Here is a 21,234-nt window from a genome sequence, read left to right on the forward strand (position 1 = left end):
CCCCCAAAAAAAAAAGCACAAATAGTAATAAAAGGGATACAAAGAATGGTGAACAACCTTTGTTTCTTCCTTGATCCACATTCTTCACCCAGAAAGACAAGTCCATGTCCAATTTTGACCCATTATGCAGTGACAATGTATAAATTTAGGCTTTTTGCAACACGATATATATATATATTTATATATATAATTATTATACTGGTAACGAGACCTTGTCATTAATAAGATGCTAATAGAGTAAAAATGTTACATATTTCCTTAGTTTTCAGTACCACTGTGCAGAATGGATACCAGATTATCCCAGTAAAAACAGGCCAACTAGGAAAGCTTATATTTTCAGGTGGCACGAATTCTGCTGACTTACTCTCTATCTATATATACATACATATTTTTGCATATACATACATATTTTTGCATATACATACATATACATACATGTGTGCATGCATCCACACCAGTACTTCCTTATTCAGGCCTTGGTTTTTCCAGGACATACTTAGGAAGAGGTTAGATTTGCCCAGAATGCAAAGTTCAGGCAGCATTTAGAAAAATAATATTCCAGCAAAAAGATAGTACAATCCTGTATTGCCAAACTGTCCTGTGAAATGGGCATGGACTGTAACTCACTGAGAAAACAGTTGACAGTTTTCTTGATAGAAGTTCAGGGTATAATATGAGCACAGCAGTAGAATCCATAATTACTGCCACTTGTATTAATCACAGTTACATCAGATGATTTATGGATGACTGAAGCACTCAGACATGTTTCAAAAAAGAGTTTTGAAGAATAGACCATAATTTCTAGTGAAAGGTACTATTTAAATGCAGTCAGAAAAACACTTTTATTGACAATGTGTAGCCCACCTTGTTCCAAATTCAGTGTTCAGATTCTTGCCTTCTTACTGTGATGTTCAACTATTGAACCAGATGGCCCCTTTTAGCTCCCTGGTCTCTCAGTATCAGAAAGATCCTTGGCCACATGATTCACTGTCACAAGCAGAATAAGCCTCTGCCTCTGTTGCCCTTTCCCTCTTCTACATGCCCTGTACATGCATTCGGTAATAGTTCCCTCAGTAGTTATAGAGAAGAAAATACTCTGAAGTTCAACATTTCTAAAAGGATGTTTCAATTTCAGCATTACCAGTGCTATATTACAAATGGCCTGTGTGATAATCCATCAGGATCTTAAGGTCTTAGATGAGTCTTTTTTGAAATGAAGGAGAGATAATTTCCCCACTCAAATGACTTTATGTTGTACAATGAGCAGTTAGCCATGCCCGATGTGCTCGGTAACGAGGGCTACATTCAGTAACACCAAAGAAAATGACAGGAAAAGAACATGGGAAAATGGAGTGTGAGGAGGATAAGTAGCCTGGCACTGTGGCCATCCAAACAAGAGTTATAATTTATCCCTGGTGATGTCCCTGGCACAAGGTGAGCTTTTCACTTGTGTAAGAGCTCTCAGCGTGAGCTCTTTTCCAGTACATCTTCAGTTCTCTCTACTGTTTTATTCCCTTCTTATGTTCATAAAGGTGTTTCTTTCATTCTCAAGGGCATGTATTAATATTTAAAAACTGGTTTGGAAATAATCCTGATTCAAAAAATTGATTAAGCTTTTCTAATGTAGGAAAAGGTTTAGTTTTGGCTTATATACATCAGTGGTTTCTTCTTTCCCCTATTTATTTTCCATTTTGCTAAAACTGTAGTGAATTACTATAAATAAAACTACTTTCATTATAGTTCTAATTTTTAATCGGGTTTCAAACAATTTCAGCTGCATTAGCAATTATTTGAATTAATCCCTTTGGTTTCTAGATATGGCAAACAACATGGAAAGTGTATAGCAGCTTGGCAGAGAGTGGCAGAAAATTAAATTTGACTTTTTGAAGTCTCTGTATTGTATAAAATGAGGAAAAATGTGTTTATTATTCCAAGTCAAAGAGACCTGCCTACAGATCATAGCTCAGTTCTGCCATGAAACACGAGGCTAGGTCTGAGCACCTCAGAGACTCCACAAAGCTACTCTGGAAACAGAGCTGTGTAAAGGTCACTGAAGACAGAATTACGGGTTCAGTGATCCTGTCCTTATACTTGCTTTGAATGTAATCCTTTTACATACACAGTAGGAAGAGGAGCAGCTGTTGCTGGGCTTTGAGGGTATCCACAGAAATAAAAGAGAACAGCTTCCAAATAGGCAATTATTCCCATGTGAGAAATCTCCATTAAAAAATGAAAAAACACACCCAAAAACCTGTGTATGCATATTTGGAGCTTATTTGGAAGTGTGACATTTAATTTGACTGACTTTAATAGTGAAGACTCTGCTACATCTGAAATGAAGCTTTATATACAGTGTAATTAATGGATGTCTGAACCATAACGTCACAGCCCTACAAAGAATAATTCCCAGGAGTAATGACTGCGCAATGGAATTCCACTGGGTTCACAGAATTTCTCTATAAGCAGTTCATACTTCTTAGATAGATTGTCAGATGTATGTAAGATAATGGAAATAATACGTATTTAGTAACCTTTTCAAAAGCAACAAAGGTTGGAAGTCTGTTGTTGTTACAGAAGTCTGTAAATATTTGCAATTACAGAGTGAATGTGTTTGTACATGTATCCTTTATATATAGAATATGAAGTAGAGAATGTTTTGGAGAGTTGCCTTAATGTTCTTTTCTTATTCCTTTAGCTTTTTTACCAGGTTAAAGGAGATATGTGTTTGAAGATAATTGAAAATGGGAAACAAAGAGACATCGTCATCCAAGAAGGGGAGGTAAAACATGGTTGTTTTTCTGTTATTGTTGTACATAGGTGTGTTAAATTAATATTTTATGAAGTATTTAAAAAAATCAATTTATCCCTGCTGTGCAAGACATAGCATGAGGATTAAAAAAATAATAATCTTCAATGCAGTATAGCAAATTCCATGTAATTAACAGCAAACTACAATACACTGTTTAACATTTCCCGATTTCAATAATAGATAATAATCTCTCTGGGTATTTGGGATACCAATTCAGATAATCAGGCATATACTGAGAGGAGTTCTTATTCCCCTGCATGGCATGGAATCTGCCTTGTGAATTCAAGTGGATCAGTCTTTTATTTACAGGTTGTCAGGTACATAGTGCCCACCCACCCAAACACACTATTAAGTGAACTGCCTAAAACTTAGAAAGTTAAGAGATTTGGGTGTTTTCAGCCTTCTTTAGTCCTCACAGCTAGCCTTTGCAAGCATCACAATGTGAGAACAGTTTTAAGAGCAATTTATGGATAAAATTTATCCAGCTGCACTCAATTGTTTTTCCTTATAGTAGCAGACTTGCTAGAGCATAGATTACAGTGCCCTTAATGAGAGCCTGACTAGATACTTTACTTGGTGTTACCCCAAGTTATTAGATATTCTACAACTGACACTCTATTATTGTCACAAGCTTGAACTGCACTCAGTCTTTGAAAGGATGATTAGATCTAGTGGGGCCAACCTTTAAAATCAAAGACATATATTAGACTGAATAGCTTGATGTCATTAAAAGTAATATGACATTTTCAAACCTATAGATGGTGATTCTGGTAATACACTTCACACTGGAGAAGTACATCCAGCTGAGATCCTGGCATGTACCAGAAGCATTAATGAAAAAGGGGCACACAATATCCTTAGTGGGAAGAGTGATAGTTGTCCTGGTGAGGCACTATCATTGCTCTGCTTTGCAGACAGACAAATTGTAATGGCTGGCCTAAACGTGGCTAAGAAATCTGTAGCACTGAAGAACAGTATAGGTTTACCTCCTTCATGCATAGTCAGAGAGCTGCTAAAAAAAGATTTATTCCCAAACTTCAGTAATAGACTTCTACCCAACCAAATGTTGCCTCTTCCCTTTGTCAATTGCACGAGTAAGTAGCCCCTCATATTTGTTAATTGTTTCTGGAGAGAATAACATTATGTGATCACAGGTACTCACTGTGTTGGAAGGATACATGTGGTTGATTAATTTAGACATTTTCTTGAAATGACAAACTTGCTTTTTGTTTATGTTTCTGCTACTCAGAAATTGCAGTAAATTTATAAATTCCAGTTGAGTAACTGGTTAAATTTCTATTTCAATTGTTTCTATCAATGATGATCAAACTGGGAGGAGAGCACCTGACTGCCATAAAGGCAATGCTGATTGCAGAGTCAATGGTCATCATTCACTGAGAAAGCAAGAAACATTAGCTGTTTGTACCAAAGTGGGTGCAGCTGCAAAGGAGCAACACGGGGGAAGGACAGCACAAAGAATAGACTTCCTAATGCTGATGCTTTCCCATTTCTTTGAACAGATGTTCCTCCTACCTGCTAGGATACCTCATTCTCCCCAGAGATATGCAAACACTGTGGGTCTTGTGATTGAGAGAGAAAGATTAAAGACAGAAATTGATGGGCTCAGGTGAAGTATAAACTGTTGGCTAATCTGTTAAGATTCGTAATATAAACTGATTTCTCATGTCAATACAGTACTGTATTATACTTTCCTGATAAATTATCCCATTCACCCTGGCAATTTTTTACTAGTTTTAGCCACACATCTATTTATCTATACACACATAAACAGAGATCTCATGTAGTTAAACAAGGAACATGTTGAAATGTCTTAAATGCATGTTGTGGTTGTAGCTATCTACTTACATATTGCCTACTACTATTACCTTAGGTTTTAAAATATTAGTAACAACACAAAAAGATTTTTTTATCAATTCTGGCAAGCAGAATATTAATTCCTTTGTAAGCACTGAAGGCAAAAAGATGAAGAAGAGCTTTCTTGGCAAGTGTGTGAAAAGCTGGAAACAAAAGTCAGTTTTCTTAACACTAACTCCTCTACATTGTACACACCTCTGCCTAGCTTTTTTATTGCCTTATGAGAACAACATCTTCAAAGAAATGAGAGGTTTACCTTGTATTCTAGTGGGAGCAGGGCTGAACCCTGTCCTGTGGTCATACAGAATTCATAAGTCTAAGAAGGCAAGTCACAACAGTAAAATTAGCCAGGTTAGAGAAGCTGTTTTATTATTAACCAGATATGACTGACCAAAGAGAGTTTACAGCTATTCATGTAATTTATAAAGATTTAAAACTGTGGTAATATCTGTAATGTACTATTTCTGTCCTTTTGCCTACAGTCTTGATTGTTGAGTGGGTGGTGTCACAGCAGGAAGATTGCAAATATGTAGAGCTGGAAAGATACACTTTTTCATTCAAACAAAAAAGGCTAAAGAAAGAAATAAGAAACTAAGAAAAGGACCATTCAAAAAACCCCCACCTGATTGGATTCCAAGCTAAAGACAAATCCAGTTAATTTAAAATGTTCATCTATGTACTTGTCCCTTTTTTCCTTTCATGGCAGGTCTGTGGATTGTGAGCTCTTACATTACTAAAAAGATATTTTTAGCTGGAAACAATTGGCTGGTGATTCAGATAACAATGTTTATTTGCAATAAAGGAACATATGTAGCTTTAGGTAACTTCAAGTAAAATAACCTGCCTTGTATATGAAGTCCATAAATGGTATAAGTTACAGAGATGCTGAATGCCTTTTTAGGCATCCCAGATAAATCTAGAGATTTGGACTCCAATATTGTCATGCTTTTGTGGAGAAATTAATCTAAAAGCTACCATATAGTTTGCAGGTGGAAAAAAAATATAGTTGGATTAACAAAGCACATTTTTAATTGAAAATATCTAATCAGGTGCCTGAAAATAAACCACTTAGAGCTTTTTAGTGCCCTTATTTTCACACTGATGTGGTGAACAAAGACAACTGAAATTTTGGAAGTGAACAATCATGTCATACTTTTGAACTTACATTGCTTCTCTGTATGCTCCTGGGAGAGATGAGGATTTACAACCAGAACCTCGAGTCTCCTCAAACATTTTCACTCCCAGCCACCTGCAGCATAGACTGTACAAGAGGAAGTAATAATAAACTTTGAAGTATACTGATTCAAGGTCTAGTATTATGTTACTGTTCCATTATTTATCATGCCTACAAGCCTAAGTTGCAAATCAGAGCCCCCAGCATGCTGATTATTGTACAAGGGAAGAATAACTAGCCTGCCCCAGTGTTTCAGCCTAAGTAATGATTACATGGTTTTGTAAGAAAAATACACTAGCAAATCTTAATCCTATGGCAAACAAGTACAGAAACAACTGAGTTTAATGTTAGTTGTGTGGTTGGATTCTTTAACACCTAGTAAGGTTCAAAGTCCTTCCCAGGTGCAAAGCCTTTTCCCAGCTGAGACATTTGTAACATCTCTCTTCTCTGTAGATTCTGTGTGTTCAGAATTTGTGCTCATAGCATAGCTTTTTCCATATTGGAGGCATTAATAATCTCAATCTTATATGAGTACCCTGTTTTTGCAAAACTTGAGGAGCAGGGAGCTCTTAGAAAGTTTCTGGACAATACATACATAGATACACGAGACAGACATGAATATACAAATATGCATAGTCCAATTATATAAGCCTTGTTTCCCCTCTTCGAAGACACATTCCAGTGACTTTAACCCAAATGACACACAGGAACTGTTTACAATTGGCTGCAATATGAGTATCCTTCCCTTGCCAGTCCATGCAGTCTTTTTTAAATGTGTAAGTGAAGTCTATGTTAGCCATTCCTTAGATTACAGCAACCCTGACCTGTTAATCTGAGCACAATTTATTTGTTTGTTAAGACATAATATAATGCAAGTGAAGCACTAAGTTCCTCTTCAGAGGGGTAAATGAAGCAACACTTCCCAAATTTACGTGGCTGACAACCATCTATTTTTTGCAAACAAGTCCATAAGCCACCTTGTTTTCTTCTCAGTCCACGCATGGGCAATAAGCAAGCTGATTCTCTTAAATATGAGCATTTATCTCATAGATGAATGGAAGCAGTTACTGGAAATAGTAATTGAAGGCAGTTATTTTTGCAGTAACTACATCAAAAGTGAGAGTTATTGGTCCCAAGGGACTATGGAACTAATTATTTCCAGGATTAAATCTGGAAAGCGTGCTAAAAGAATTATTAAAAGACTTATCTGTGGTTGACCATCATAACTACAAGGCTCTCCATAGAATTTTGAGCACCCCACCCCCAAGTCAGCCAACCAGGGAAACACAAAGCTTCCCCAAATAACCATTCTTCAGAACAAAATACACCAGGCTTGAGAATAACATGCTCTTACAACATCAAGTAGCTATTTTATTGAAAAGACTGAAACTGCCTGATCAGTTAGTGAAAGGATTGACTAATGCTTTTACTTTGTCAGATACTATGTTGGAGAATCGACTAATGTCCTCTTTGAAAAATGGTTTCACTGTGAAGATCTCGGCACTCAACTTATACCAATAATTCAAGAGTAAGCTTTTTTCTGTGTAAATTTTTAAAAGAATGGCTAAAATGATCTAATAGATCTTCATCATTCTGTGACTTACATAGTTAATTTTCTATTTCAGCTTCATTTTACATAGACTTGTTAAGAGTTAATTGCTGCTTTACAAGTTTGTAATCATATTTTGTATACCCCAAACTCACTAAATCAGATTTTAAAAAATAGGAAAATCAAGTGTTCCTTACATATATCTGGAAGATACTTTTGAACAAGTAAAAGCACACTGCTGCTAAGTGCAAAAATAATTGAATGAAAAATAAACATTGAATTGATGCTAGGTTGACTATGTAAAACACTAAATTGCCTTAGGGCTTCTTTCACTCTTGCTTTAATCTAACTACTTTTAATCAATATTATTCATGAATAATCAGGACTGTGGCAAATTTGTTAGAGAGCTGCTTTCTAGGAAATGTGTGAATGTCATCAATTAACTAGTCAATTTGTTAAACGTTTGCTAAAGGTGAACAAGGAAATTGTTCAGTGACATGAATTTTAGAGGACTTTCAGACAAACCCTCTGTCAATAAAATAGATACAGCCCTGTTGAATAAGTGTGATAGTAGCTGGGGATCTGGCACATCCATTCTCAGCACAAAGCCTAATGGCCACTATTAATGCCTAGTGTGTGTTAACCTACAGAATATGAACATGACTTTTTACTGGTGTTTAAATGTTTATTATTCCAGGTTTTTCAATTCAAAACAATATCAAACTGGAAAACCAAATCCAGGTAATGCAATTTGATTTAAGAATTAGAACAATTAGTGTTTCTGATTGAACAGCAATGATTCTCTGCAAATAAAATGACTAAGTTTTGGGTTTTCTTTCTGATTATGTAAATTAAAGTTACTTTGGGAAGTGATTCCTTTCATTTCTCCGTCCATATACATGATTACCAACAGCATCTTGGTTGTTTGTGTGGTGCCATCATAATGGCCTATCAGGTAACGGTGCAGTGTGAAATCTCAATACCTCTATCCTTGCATGCCATTTAAGTCTTATACTAACAAAACTGGATTTCTCACTATGCAGAATGAGATTGTGAGTTGAATCTACACACTCTAGACCTACTTGTACTCCTTTACCTAGAACTCTATACTGTGATCTACTCTTGGGAAATAAGGACACCTAAATAAAGACAGCTACTTTTAGTTCATGTAGGGTCTGGTCTATATATCATTTTATTTCCATGCTGTCTTGCTTGATTTCTTATTTTGCCTCTGTTTGTGGATAGTGATTACAACTTCCACACAGGAGCAGATACTCCAGTCATGACTCCACTCTTGAGTCTGTTAGATAGAGACATAGGACATAGATAAAGTGACTGTTAAAGAAAGCTAATTTATTGCTATCTTTGGGAATCAGATGTCTCAAACATGACAGTTGCTTTCTGTATGGGAACCAAAGGATACTTGTAACAGCACCTCCAGTGGGAAACTTGTTTTGCTGAAATCTTACTATACTGTTGGCCCACAGCTCTACAAGAACATCCAGCACGTGCATGACCTATTGCTGTTGATTAACCTAAACCATGTGCAAAATACAACCCACCTGTCTTATGTACAAAAATCTACACTATGTGACCATTTCTGCACCTGCAGGAATGGTTCTATGGACTATTTGCAAGTGTTTTAGTTAGCTGCAGCCTGGTCAGTTCTGCTGCAGGAACTACCTGGAGAGACTCCATGACATTTCCAGGTTCTTAATCTAGTGTGGAAAAGTACAAATCAGCATAATTGCAGCAAGAGCTGCCTGTGGGATCTCCAGGACAGCCTGAGATTCCCACCTGGAGAGTTCCTGTACCAGTTAGACAAATGCTGTTGTGAAAGCCACCAGTTCAGGCAATCCCATTGCTTAGCTAGGTTTGGTGTTTCAAATCAGTCCATTGTCTCATCTATGCAGATGACTGACTGGGGGATGTCCTGCACCAACCAGGAAATTTGTGGCTCAGGTGCACTGCATGTGCACACAGACCCAGCTGTAATACTCCACTATGCTACTCTTACAACTATGTGATAAACTTGAACGTCATCCTTCAGTTAGACCTGTAACTTAAATTCCATAGCTCTTGCCACAAGTTAAAGATAAATTTTAGTTCCCCTCTCTAAGAAGTTTTTGGAATGAGTTGTCCTTAATCTCCATGTTCATTCCCAGATGTGTTAAATAAGGCAATTTTTATTAATTACTCTAATAGAGACAAAAGTTCTAGTGAAACATTATTTCCACATCTATCCCATTTCTCAGCTTGATAGTCACCATAAAAATGTCACTTCCTGCCATCTCAATCAATAATGGAACAAAGTTCTTACTCAAATCCTAAAATCAGGGAAAGATGTTTTATGCATGAACATCACCTTTCTTAAAAATAGTCACCAAGATGAAAAGGTCACAGAAGTGTCCTCTGTATGGAATAGCAACCTTACAAGCCCTTGCAATTAGGAAATGGTAAGCCAGTCAAATTAGGTAGCGCAGGTACTCTCTCTCACTGTGTGTTCATACAGAGTGAGAAATATAGGAGGAAATATAATTTCAGATGAAGCCTCTAGATGCTGCTGTAATAAAAAAAAAATCTCACACACGCTATCCTTGTTCAATATAGTGATATCCAATAAGCACCACTCACCAGTCTGACCTTAGAACTAATATGTCAGTAACAAATTAAGTATATCAGTGCAGAAAAAGAACATTAAAAATTTATATTGTTAACATTTTTTCATAAGATTAGAGCTAAAGAACAAACCTGACAATCAGAAACTATGATAGATCTTGCTACTTTTTTTTTTAAACAAAGAACTCTGAGAAATTGTTATTGATAAATCCAGTACAGAAGCTCTTTCCTTGTAATTTATTCAAAAGCTGTAAAAAGGCCAAAAGGCGTGAGAGACCTCCCTGAAAGTCTTTTTTTCCAAAACAAAAAAAAAGGAAAAAGAAAGCAAGCAAGCAAATGTCATTATTTGCTCAGAGCTCAACATATCTTTTTCCCTTGAATGGATTCTCCTCTTAGATTAGCCATTAAATCAAGAAAACAAATATTTGAAATGCTCTTGGCTTAACTCTTGCTATAAGCAAAAAGCAGTCAACGAAGTTACATGGCAGGCTTCCAGTCTGGGGAGCAGCTCATTTTTTCCAATTTTCAGTTTTCATAGGCAAAAAGAAGCTAAAAGTCTCAGTGATACAAGAGGAAAACACATCCAATTTTGGTTACAGAAGTTTTAGCTAGCAGCTCCTGTAGCTATCAGTGAAACTTGTATTAAAAAAAATTAAAAAAGAAAAAAAGAATCAAACAAAGTTTGACTGAGATATGAGTAATCTGGTAATATGTTCCTTCTGGAGGTATGCCCAACTGATAGAGAAATAATGTTTGGATTTATTCCCTCAACAGCTCTCTTTTTTCTTAAGAAGTAAAATTCAACAACCTGCATGCACTTGTAACATATAACTAGGTACCACCAGTTTCTCATGATGTTTCACTCAAGACTTACTTTAAGATTTGAGCTGGCCTATGCAGAGGGCTGGGTTTCAGCCTGAGAAACTGAAAGGTTTCTTTTCTGAAAATCCAGAATCCTCTCAGTTTAAAAGTGCCAGCTGAAGTGCTCTCAGGTTCATCTCTCCATAAGTCTGAACTAGTGTCTTCCCATTTTAGTGAGAAATGGAAAAAAACCTGAAGAAAAACATCTTGAAAGAAACAGTTGATTGCAGCTCACTTATAGAGGAAAGCTATAAATTGAATCAATCAAGCTCCAATTGCTTTAAAAAAATACCACACCAAAAAAAAAAAAAACAAACCCAAAAAACCCCCAGAACATAAAAGTTCAGACTTTTTCTTGATTTATTTATGGTTTCTGGATCAGCCAACAGTAGGGCAAGTCCCTCTGAAAGCCGGGTACTCAGAATATAGGAAGAGACAGCAGTAGCTAGCAAAAAGATACAGTTTTAGAAGAGGGACTCAAGTACTACCAGGCAAATTACAATCAGAAAAGTATATTGCATGCAATCCTTACTTGAGGCGTCTTCCCTGTAAATGATTTTTACTGCATTACTAGCTTCTTTTTTAACCATGTGTCAAAATAAAGCCTGAGAAAACCTTCCCCTCCTTTTATCAATAAGAGTAGATTTATTTAGGATATAGTCTAAACATGGAACACTCAAGATAGGTTGGTTTGGTTTACTTCACACAGTTTTTGATATGAGAAATCACAGTTATCAAAACAACTCTTGCTAGTTTCAGTTAAGTCAGACTGGAAGAAAGATTCCCTCGAGATCTCTATTTCATCTCAATCTCATAGCCAAGAGAACAAGAGACAGTTCAGACAGACAAACCCCAGTTCCAACAGTGATGGCTGAATATTTTTCACAAAATATCCAGAAATTTAAAAGTTTATCCCACCATGCTCACTGAAATAACCCAAGTTTCTTTTATGTGAAATTTGATGGGGAAAAGTGCAAGCAAAGACTTTTCCTAATTTAGACTTCTTGTTTAAAAAAATATCTTTAAGAACATTAATGGTGTAGGTAGAATGTCAGGTTTTTGTTTATCCAAATTTGTTAATCTACTAATTATCAATGAAATTTTAATTCCCATAAAAGCTTTATTGTCAGTGGACATACAGATACACTATACAAAACTCAGTCCTGTAGTGACTTCACTTCTGGACTTAAAATCTGGTTAGTAATGTTAGAATACAGCACAGTTCTATGCTTGTGATTCAGAGCAGACAAGACCTAAGGATCTGAGTGAGTATGAAAAATTGGGTGCTTTCTTCAGTCATTTGGAGCAGGAATACCATATAGCTTAGGGCATGGTCTATAAGCAAATATTTTCTCTTTTCAGTAGTGCTATTAAACGAGTTATAAGGTTGAGCTCAGCACTATAAAAATCAGCTTCTCTACTGTCACCCTCTGTAGCTAATCCAGTGCAACCTCTGTAGACAGTATTTGCTGTTCAGTCTGTTTCACTGGTGTATAAAAGCAAGGAGATCAAAAGAGAAGAGTATTAATAACTGAAAATAAGAGAAAGCTAAAGAATGGAGATAACTGGGTAGCGGGCCATATTAATTCAATTAAAACTGTGGCAGAAAAAGAAACAAGGAGAGGAAGAAATTCAGTCTTCATTTACACTAGAGCAAATATAGGGCTGTTCATTTGAACTTGAAATAACTATATAAATGTGCCTTTTTGTTGTAGGTACATTGAAATAATTCTAAAGATAGTATCTTTGGGGGGTTGGGTTTTGTTGGTTTTTTAAATAAGAATTATGATTTTGGAAAAAAGTTTTATTTGGTATGAAGCTATTTAGAAAACTGAATATTTTATTCTCTCTCATCCTTTAAGGACTTCAACATATCTAGACAGATGGCTCCTTCTCTTCTATAATATGTTACTTCTTTCTGCTTTGATTACTTGTATTAAAAGAAATAGCATATGAGCGTTCAGATATTAAGGAATGTTCCCCTAGGGAATTTATTTTGTAAACAGCTACCAAGAGGTCTCCAGGACAGAAGAGTATTCAAACTGATACAGAGTCTCAATAATTTTAAACTGTCTAGACCCACCATAATTTTAAAATGCTCCGAGACAATATATCTATAACTTTTATCAACAATTTGAATCTACTTCTTTTTCATATCATTCTCTTTGTCTCTGTTCCGGCAAAGATACCCACATAAATACACATTTCATCTTTATCTCATCATAAATCCTTTAAGTAACTTCCAAGTCATGTTCATATCTTTCCTGAAGCCTACCTGAACTGCAAAGGGTACACTGGTGGAAGAAGGGAATAGAATCATCTAATATATCTCCAGTCCTGGGTAACCATGCAATCTCTCACTGGCTTCATCCATTTCCCTCCCTTCATATATGACAACTTTCCACAGCACACTGGTCCCCAATGAGTATATAGCTGGTACTGGATATTAAGAGCTCAGATGAACCAACTAAAGTCAGCAACATTTAATATACAAACCAAGTAGAATTACAATGTCTGGAATATGGCTGCTATAATTTGCCTTATGAAAACTCCTACTAGACTTTTTAACCCCAAACTACAATATATCATACAAAACCCAGGGCTGCAGGCTGCACATTCTCTGAAGCTGGGAACACTCAGAGAAGTTCATTAGGATCCCAGAGCCCAGCACTGCTAATGACAACACTCATGAAACAAAAAACAAAGTCTCCGGGAAGAAGTCTGCTTCTCCCACAACATTCCCAGCTGAGCCTCCTCAAAGAGACTTAGAACGTGAACTATAATTCTCCTAATGCTTCTCCAAGCCACTCGTGACCTTTAGTATGTAATGTATGTAATAAATCTATCAGGGAAATTGGAAGATATGCCTTATAAAGTTGTTTTCCTTTCTGTTCAGACTTTAGTGAAAAAAATTCTAATATTTTTAAGTGCTCTAAAGCTCAGAGCAGTTTCACAGCAGGTATGTCCTCTCTGATAAGGTAGCTTCTTTCTTCCTTACGCTCTTAAATGCTCCCCAGGCAGCAACATCTGAAACAGAAAACTCACTAATGGAGTCAGTCTGACATTTTCACTAGTGTTTCTAAGGCTATTTAGTAGTAATAGCTCATATATGCTGTACAGTTCCTTGTCTCACAAATGTAGTGAGATCTCAACACTTATTATAATGAAACATCCTATTCCTCTTCTATGAAAGCACAAGCTATGCACAAAGACTATTCATTAAATGCCCACAGTCCTATAAAAGGCAGAAACAGAAACAACAATTAAGATTCCTGATCTTAGGAATGGAACAGTGGTCAGTATTTCTCAATACAATTTATCATTCTTAATTACAATGACCTGGCTATATCATGAGGAACTTTTAAACAGAATTATGGCCTAAATCTTGAAAATTTGTTGTTCTAATTTATTCCCTTTCTTCTGGTGATATCTCCTTTTGAAGAGACTATATTTCTTTTTTACAAAAATATTTTTCAAAGCTTTCTTCAAACTTCTTTTTTTCAATTAAGAAAAAAAATAAATTATTGTTTAGTTTCCAGCATAGATTTAATGACACAAAGAAAAATGTGCCTAGAAATAATTACAAGGACAAATAGTAAATTAGCAGTTGTGCCAGTTCTCAGGGCATTCTACAAAAAAAAATACAGTTACACAGGGAAATGTATGATTACACCAAGCGAGGACTCTATTTCCAACTAAATGTTTCTGCATCTATACTTAACAACAGTGAAATGAACCAACTACCCCCAAAGTAATCAGTCATCGTCAGTGCTTTCACTCTGGATTTTTATATGGAATGTGCTAACTACTTGTTTTCTCAAACTCAGATGCTTGAAATTATGTCCCCCAGTCCACAGGTTTTATTTGCAGAGATATTAAACTCCTACTAGTCTCATTGACATTTCTGTTAACATTGAGAATAAAGCAGACTTTTCATAGGAATTAGGTAGGCACATATGGGAAAAACATTGCAGGGTATATATATTATCGTTGGCATTGGCAATTAAATGTGAAATGCTGTAAACCTGTCACATTCATTATTATATAGTATGCTTTACGATATAGAAGAGATATTAGAAAGTGGACAGAAATAAATTAATACATAATTCTAAAATAACTTGCGAGCTCCTTATCCCTAGTCTGGACCATTTTACGCTCAGTTAAAAGATAACAAAACAAAGAGGAACTAAATGCTCCACTTTGGAGCAGGCGCCTTCTGCTTTTACAGAAGGAGACACCATTTGTAAGGGACCTTCTCATATCCTTGCTTGGAGATGGGGCCACAGCATGCAGGGACAGGCTGTTTATGAGGTAGCACAATGACTTAGGATGGAGGGGCTTTCATAATTAGTAAGAACATGTAGAGTGATTTAAAGATTTTACGATTGTTCCATCTAGAGTGTGCTGCCTAGAAGTGAAGGACAGCATGTCACTGAAAAATATAATTTTTCATAAAGCCAACATGCAATCAGTTTAATAATTGACACTATTTCAATATATAGTATTTCATGTGCTTTATTGCTCTTTTCCTTTGTAACAAATCTCAAAGAAATAAGGTTTGTGAGAGCTATGGGAAGAGCTTGTGGATAGTAGGGCTCAAACACCCTGGGAGAATGAGATGGTGTGATTTCTTGACAAGAAAGCTTAGGCACATCACTGGGATAGGGAAGGGGGAGTTTCCATGTAATATGTGGGGTAAGCAAACATAGACCCACATATTCCTGATAGGCCAGTGGCAGTCCTCTTTTACTTGTTCTCTTTATTATTATCGGAAGTACAGTACTCCCAGCAAGTTCAAACTGTTCTTTAGATAGTCTCTTTAGATAGTCTCTGTTGCGGCTGTAACTACCTGGTTTTTTTCTTACAAGCTGTTCTCTCCATTTTTGCACAGCTTCATATTCTCAGTCTCCATTGTTTAACTAAAATCAAATTCCTCTAAAACCTGTAATTTCCTTTTTAAATATTTACAAACTCATTCGGTAAACATGATGTATTTTTCAGCTTAACGTGATATCATCACATTCTAATATAAAGCTGAAAAGAGCTAAAAAACCCATAAAGAACACATTGCTGATATGAATATTTAATAGTAATGATCTACAAAAATGGACTTTAGTATTGAACTATTTAAATGGATCTCCTGAACATATTAGAAAGTATTAGATTTTATGTTCCACTTAGTAATATATTACTTAAAGATGCATACACAAGACTTTTATCTGACTAGCTTAGAATTGCCATCTTCTTGCATTTTGCTGGCATATTTTTATCTTTACCATCATTAAACATGTTGTCTCCTCGTCTCAGAGTATTACTAGAACTTAAGAACTCCAGAAACACAGCAACTCGCACTTCCTGAGATGTGGTTGAAAGCTACTCTACAGGCTAAGCAGAAATATATGCAACAATATTTAAATATAAGACATTAGCCTGATGAGAAACCCTCAGTTCCTTTGGAAACATCAGGTTTGTTTCATGCAGACTCAGTTTTCAAAGGCCGTTTTGCTATCACTGTGCAAGTGTCATTAAGATCAAAATTTGTAATAAGTTAAAACCCTGTTACAGACCAGGGCCTGCTGACAAGTGTCCAAAGATAGTTCTTATCCTGAAGAGCTTGAAATCTAAATAAATTAAAAATAAATAAATAAATAAGCAGCCCACCTTTACTTGGAAGTAAGTTAAACTGTTAAAAAGCACCTGTACATCACAAGCAAGGAAGGACAGTGCTCCATAGTAAGTGCAGGATGTATTACACTTTACATTGGCCCTAAGTTGATCAGGACAGCTGGAGTCCAAGATCACTAGAAAGAGGAAAACTAGCAAAATTATTTTTACAGGGGATAACGGAGACAGAAGTTAAGGTACGAACTTAGAAGTTTATAGTTACCTTTTTATTTTTAAATTTGTGTTGCTTCTTGGTCAGAACACAAACAATCCAGAATTCCTTGCAACTCATGGGGAACAATTGTAGATCCTTGCCTAAACTGAATTCTGAACTTGTTAGCTTGACTCTGGAGTTTTTAATCTGTGGTGAAGATGTATCCCCTTGAGCTGAGCAGGATATGCATGGCTTCTCAGTATGTGTCTCTTACCCTATCAGGTGCTATAGACCCTTTTTGTTTGTCTTGTTTGATTGATTGGGTTTGGTATTTTTTTAAACTAGCTCAACTAGAACATGCATTTTAGCAGAAAGCCCTACCAATGGGTAACTTTCTTACATTCCAAAAGGCTTTTGTAAATTCAAGAGTGACCTCTTTTATTCTGATAACAGAAAAACACTCTCTCATATTCATATTTAGAAGGTAAAGATAGCTACTATTAATGAAACAAAATATTTTAAAATCTGTTGGAATACTAATTACATTGAGTACCTTCTGATAAAATGTCTCTCTTCTCTGCTGTGTGTGAATATATATCATAATATTTTAGACCTTTATTTTGTATCTTGCCCTAGCCAAAAAAACAACTTTCCAATACAGCTATAGTTGAGTGTACCCATAATTTAAGGACAAAGTGTATAAGAATTCCTAATTACCTCCAATGCAAGTTTGATGAACCTGTGAAAATTAAGGCGGGGGGGGGGGGGGGGGAGGGGATGAGAAATATTGCAATAATAATAAATCACCAATTACTTTAACACTACTTTTTAGTGTTATCAAACAATAAAATATAGAATATTCAGACTAGATCTTGTTAATGTTTTCAGGCCCAGATCAGAATAAATCTAATGTAATGATTTTATTTTTCCTTCTGGTGCTTCTTAATTGCTCTGGAGGAGTTTGGTTTTCAGTAAAAGCGTGTTAATTATTTGAGTTAAATAATGTAAAAGTAGGATGTTTTTTAAAATAAAGAAAAATCTTGAAGGCAAAATGCTTTCAAACAAAAATTTCCTTTTGTTGCAGATTTCTTCAGATGGCTTCCAGTATTTCCTGGAAGAGGCATTGCTGAGACAAATCATTTGCAGAAACATGTTGATTTCATATATTTAACTTAATATCATGGAGAAGAAATTTGAACAGCAAAACTTGTTTCTACAATAAAAGGGTTATCATCCCATCCAGATTGGCTGGAGATGGATGTAGATACTCTATGCTTATTATGATCCGTTAAACAGCAGTAGCTTATTCAGTACACTGCTATCCCTTGGATGCACTGACCTTCTCACATATTGTTCAAGGACTGCATGTAAAATGGCCTTCCACAAAAAACTGAAATGATATATTGAAAACACTAGAGCAGTGAAATGCAGCTTTAGAGAAGAACCATAAGAACGTTGCATGATAAATACACTAATACTTCAAAAAAACCTACTCTATTGCTAGTACCAATACTAAGATTTGGCTGCAAGTTTATTTCCTCAATGCATTTGGGAGGCAGCCATCTAGTGAGTTTTCCCTGCATCTAGTTGGCATTATTACTTGAAATTACTCTATGGGTTTTCCCCCATGGCATCTCAGAACAAACTGCTTAGGATCACCAAGGTGATGGCACTATCTCTGCTGTTCACTGTGAGCTGGTAAATAATTAAAGTTAATTTCATATACTAGGAACATATAGCACAAATCTTGAATTTCACCAGCTACACTGAAACTGCTTTCAGTCCTCCAGCTATTTTAAATCAAATCAGTTATGAAGGAGAATTACTGGATATTAAATACAGCTATAACTCCAGGGACACCACAAAAAAGACGTTTTATTAGATTTAGGGTTGTGATAACCAGTTTGCCCCACTGTGGTCAGTGTACTTAAAAACACATAGGGGAGAAGAAACATAAAAGCCGGTACTAACTACATGAAAGATGTACAGTAAGCTGGTTCTATGGGCCTAATTCCACTTATATGGGGATATGTAAGGGGTGACTCAGCAAAGGCTCAGAGATGATACATCATAATTTACCAGTGCAAGAGCTGGTCTGAAACAAATGAAGAACATGCAAGAGTAGTCTATTGCATACTATTTGAATGCATTTTTAGAAGCCCAGATGCACAACAGTTCTGACAACAGCTTCAAAGAAGCAGCTTTGTAAAGATACACAAATAATACACACATACTATGACCTCAAGTAAGAAGTCCTGATAATGACCGTAGTACTGCTTGCTGTTACAACTGACTTTTGACTAGATAATATCTGTGAATTGAGCTCTTCAGGCTGTAAACAGCAGTAAAGTGCTTGCAAAGATCAAGGGAAGCAAGAGTCACTGATAGCCCTCTGCCTTGCTTACAGATGAACTCCTGAAAGAAACACCTTTCCCACTAAATTCCACTTCTGTTATGGAGCCGTTTTCCTTCCAAGGCTGGTTAAATGATCATCGTGGTGAAATAAAACAGAAGAAATCCTTGAGTATGTTTGGAGATAACTTTGAAACAGAGGTAGGATGGTCTACTTTCTCTGAAAGAGAGGGATAATTTTTAAAGGTATAGATAATAGGTGCCTACTGTTCTGACTGAGTGAATCCAGGCCTGGGAACAGGATGTAGTCAGCAGAGGAAGTTACACACCCCTACAGAACAACTCAGCCTGCCCTGCCCCTCAGAAGTGCCTGTCTTCATCCATTGATTTGACCAGCTTTGGGCAGGGGCTTCCTAGCTGAGATACCTCCATTCATGGAATCAGCCTGAACCTTATTTCCATTCATTTCCTTTGGGATTAAAACAGCTCGCTCTCTCCACTCCCCCAACCCCCTGTATTTCCCAAATCAGAAACACCAGCGCGATCCGAATACTCCTCACAAGTGTGTTTGGCTTCCCTATATGTTTGAACAGCATTCTTGGTGCCAAGTCTAATCTGGGTGTCTATATACACTTTTTTCCCTCCCCCACAATCTCCATAAATTGCAAACAAGGAAAACCGGACAGCACCAAAGAGCCTGGGCTGCGCTCTAAAGCATTGCACTTCTCAGATTAGTCAGACACAGTCTAGTTTGGGTGTAAATGAAGCTGTCACCATTTGATATCTGTGCTGTATGCACGATAGTTTACAAAACATATTCTTTCCCTGGGTTACTTGCAGTCACACTCTGAAGAATCCAATACATTTGACAGGAAAGTAACAGAGAGTGTGGGGCTGTCAGGAAGAACACAGAAAAGGCAGATAATGAGAAAAATAAGGTCCAGTCTGCAGCTTTTTTAATGTTAATGGAAGAATCTTTTCTACTTCAACAGGCTTTTGACAGGGCCCAGAGTTCATGAGGAGGAAGTGCCTGTTCCAAGAACAGAAGCAGGAAGGATATAGATGCAAAGCTGAGAGTGGGAGGAGGCAGAAGGAATAGATAAGTGAGGATGCAGAGGAGCATAAGGAGTGGCAGGTGTGATCAGTTCCCTTTTTATCAGTAGGAATCAATATGAGAATACCAAACGTAATGTGAATTTTAATGTCTGTAAAAATAACACCATCTTCTATGAATATTTTTCTGTAAAAATAGAATATTTCAAATGCTGTAGGAAGATGAATATGTACACTCTGGTCATTGGGTTGAATCTGTTACTTTTTTTTTTTTTTTAAGGTTACAGCTTATGGACCAGGAACAACTGAGAAAAGTAAAAAGAATTCAGATATCTGGATATGGCAGCTGGTATGTGCCAATTCACACTTGCTAACCAGTGAGTTCACATTTCAGTTCAGACTGAACGGTAGTAAAGCCTGCTAGCACCAGTAACATAAATGTAAATTATTAGCTTCCTTCTCATAGCAAAGATCAACAGGCGCCACTCTTCAGCTTTAAACTATCATGAAATATAACTGTAAGCTGCTACCACCATAGTCTGTTTTTCCTCATCTTGTATGTTGAGGACAGAGATACTTGCATCCTCCATCAGGTGTTGGTGGGGATTTTAATATACCTTACCTAGGGTATATCCTGTAAATATATCAGAATGCCTACAAGTGATAAAAAAAAGCATCACCTATTACTTCTGCCTTGAAGCGTTTGTCCTTATACTAAAGTAACACTGGAATCAGGTAGAATAAGCAAATAAAAAGTGTAAATGAACTCATTTATACTAAAGCACAGTGGTCGGTGATCCAGATGCCCTTCATTCAACTGGCTTCTAGGAAACACTTGCAGCCCAAAGGAAAAACAGAGAAAAGCTAGTTTTCATTTACACAAGTCAGGGTAGCTTCGGAGGCAGATATTTCAATCGGTTCCTGTTCTGTTGAAATTCACAAGGGCTATGAAATACTAATTAAATACATAAAACTTTTGACAGACACTTGTTTACACTGCAGGTTACAGCAGCCTATGCAATCAAGACCTTGTTGCTAGCAAGAACCTGGCTCCTCTGCTTGATGAGATAATAACAAGTCCATTCCAGTGTGGATGGACTCTTATTAGTTATTTCTGTCAGCTT

The 21,234-nt window shown here is 36.4% G+C and overlaps 1 protein-coding gene across 2 annotated transcripts in view; it reads left to right on the forward strand.

Annotated features, from left to right (window-relative positions):
* Positions 1-21,234, forward strand: part of HAAO (3-hydroxyanthranilate 3,4-dioxygenase) — a 32,608-nt gene that overhangs the window by 9,292 nt on the left and 2,082 nt on the right. For both annotated transcript variants that reach the window (XM_010170939.1, XM_010170938.1), the window contains exons 3-8: positions 2,696-2,779; positions 4,330-4,436; positions 7,297-7,386; positions 8,105-8,148; positions 19,113-19,258; positions 20,391-20,459. In XM_010170939.1, the coding sequence (XP_010169241.1) occupies positions 2,696-2,779; positions 4,330-4,436; positions 7,297-7,386; positions 8,105-8,148; positions 19,113-19,258; positions 20,391-20,459 (540 nt within the window). The remainder of the gene's footprint in view (positions 1-2,695; positions 2,780-4,329; positions 4,437-7,296; positions 7,387-8,104; positions 8,149-19,112; positions 19,259-20,390; positions 20,460-21,234) is intronic.

The sequence above is a fragment of the Antrostomus carolinensis genome, unplaced genomic scaffold (assembly GCF_000700745.2).
Source record: "Antrostomus carolinensis isolate BGI_N321 unplaced genomic scaffold, ASM70074v2 scaffold30096, whole genome shotgun sequence".
In the NCBI taxonomy this organism is placed as follows: domain Eukaryota; kingdom Metazoa; phylum Chordata; class Aves; order Caprimulgiformes; family Caprimulgidae; genus Antrostomus; species Antrostomus carolinensis.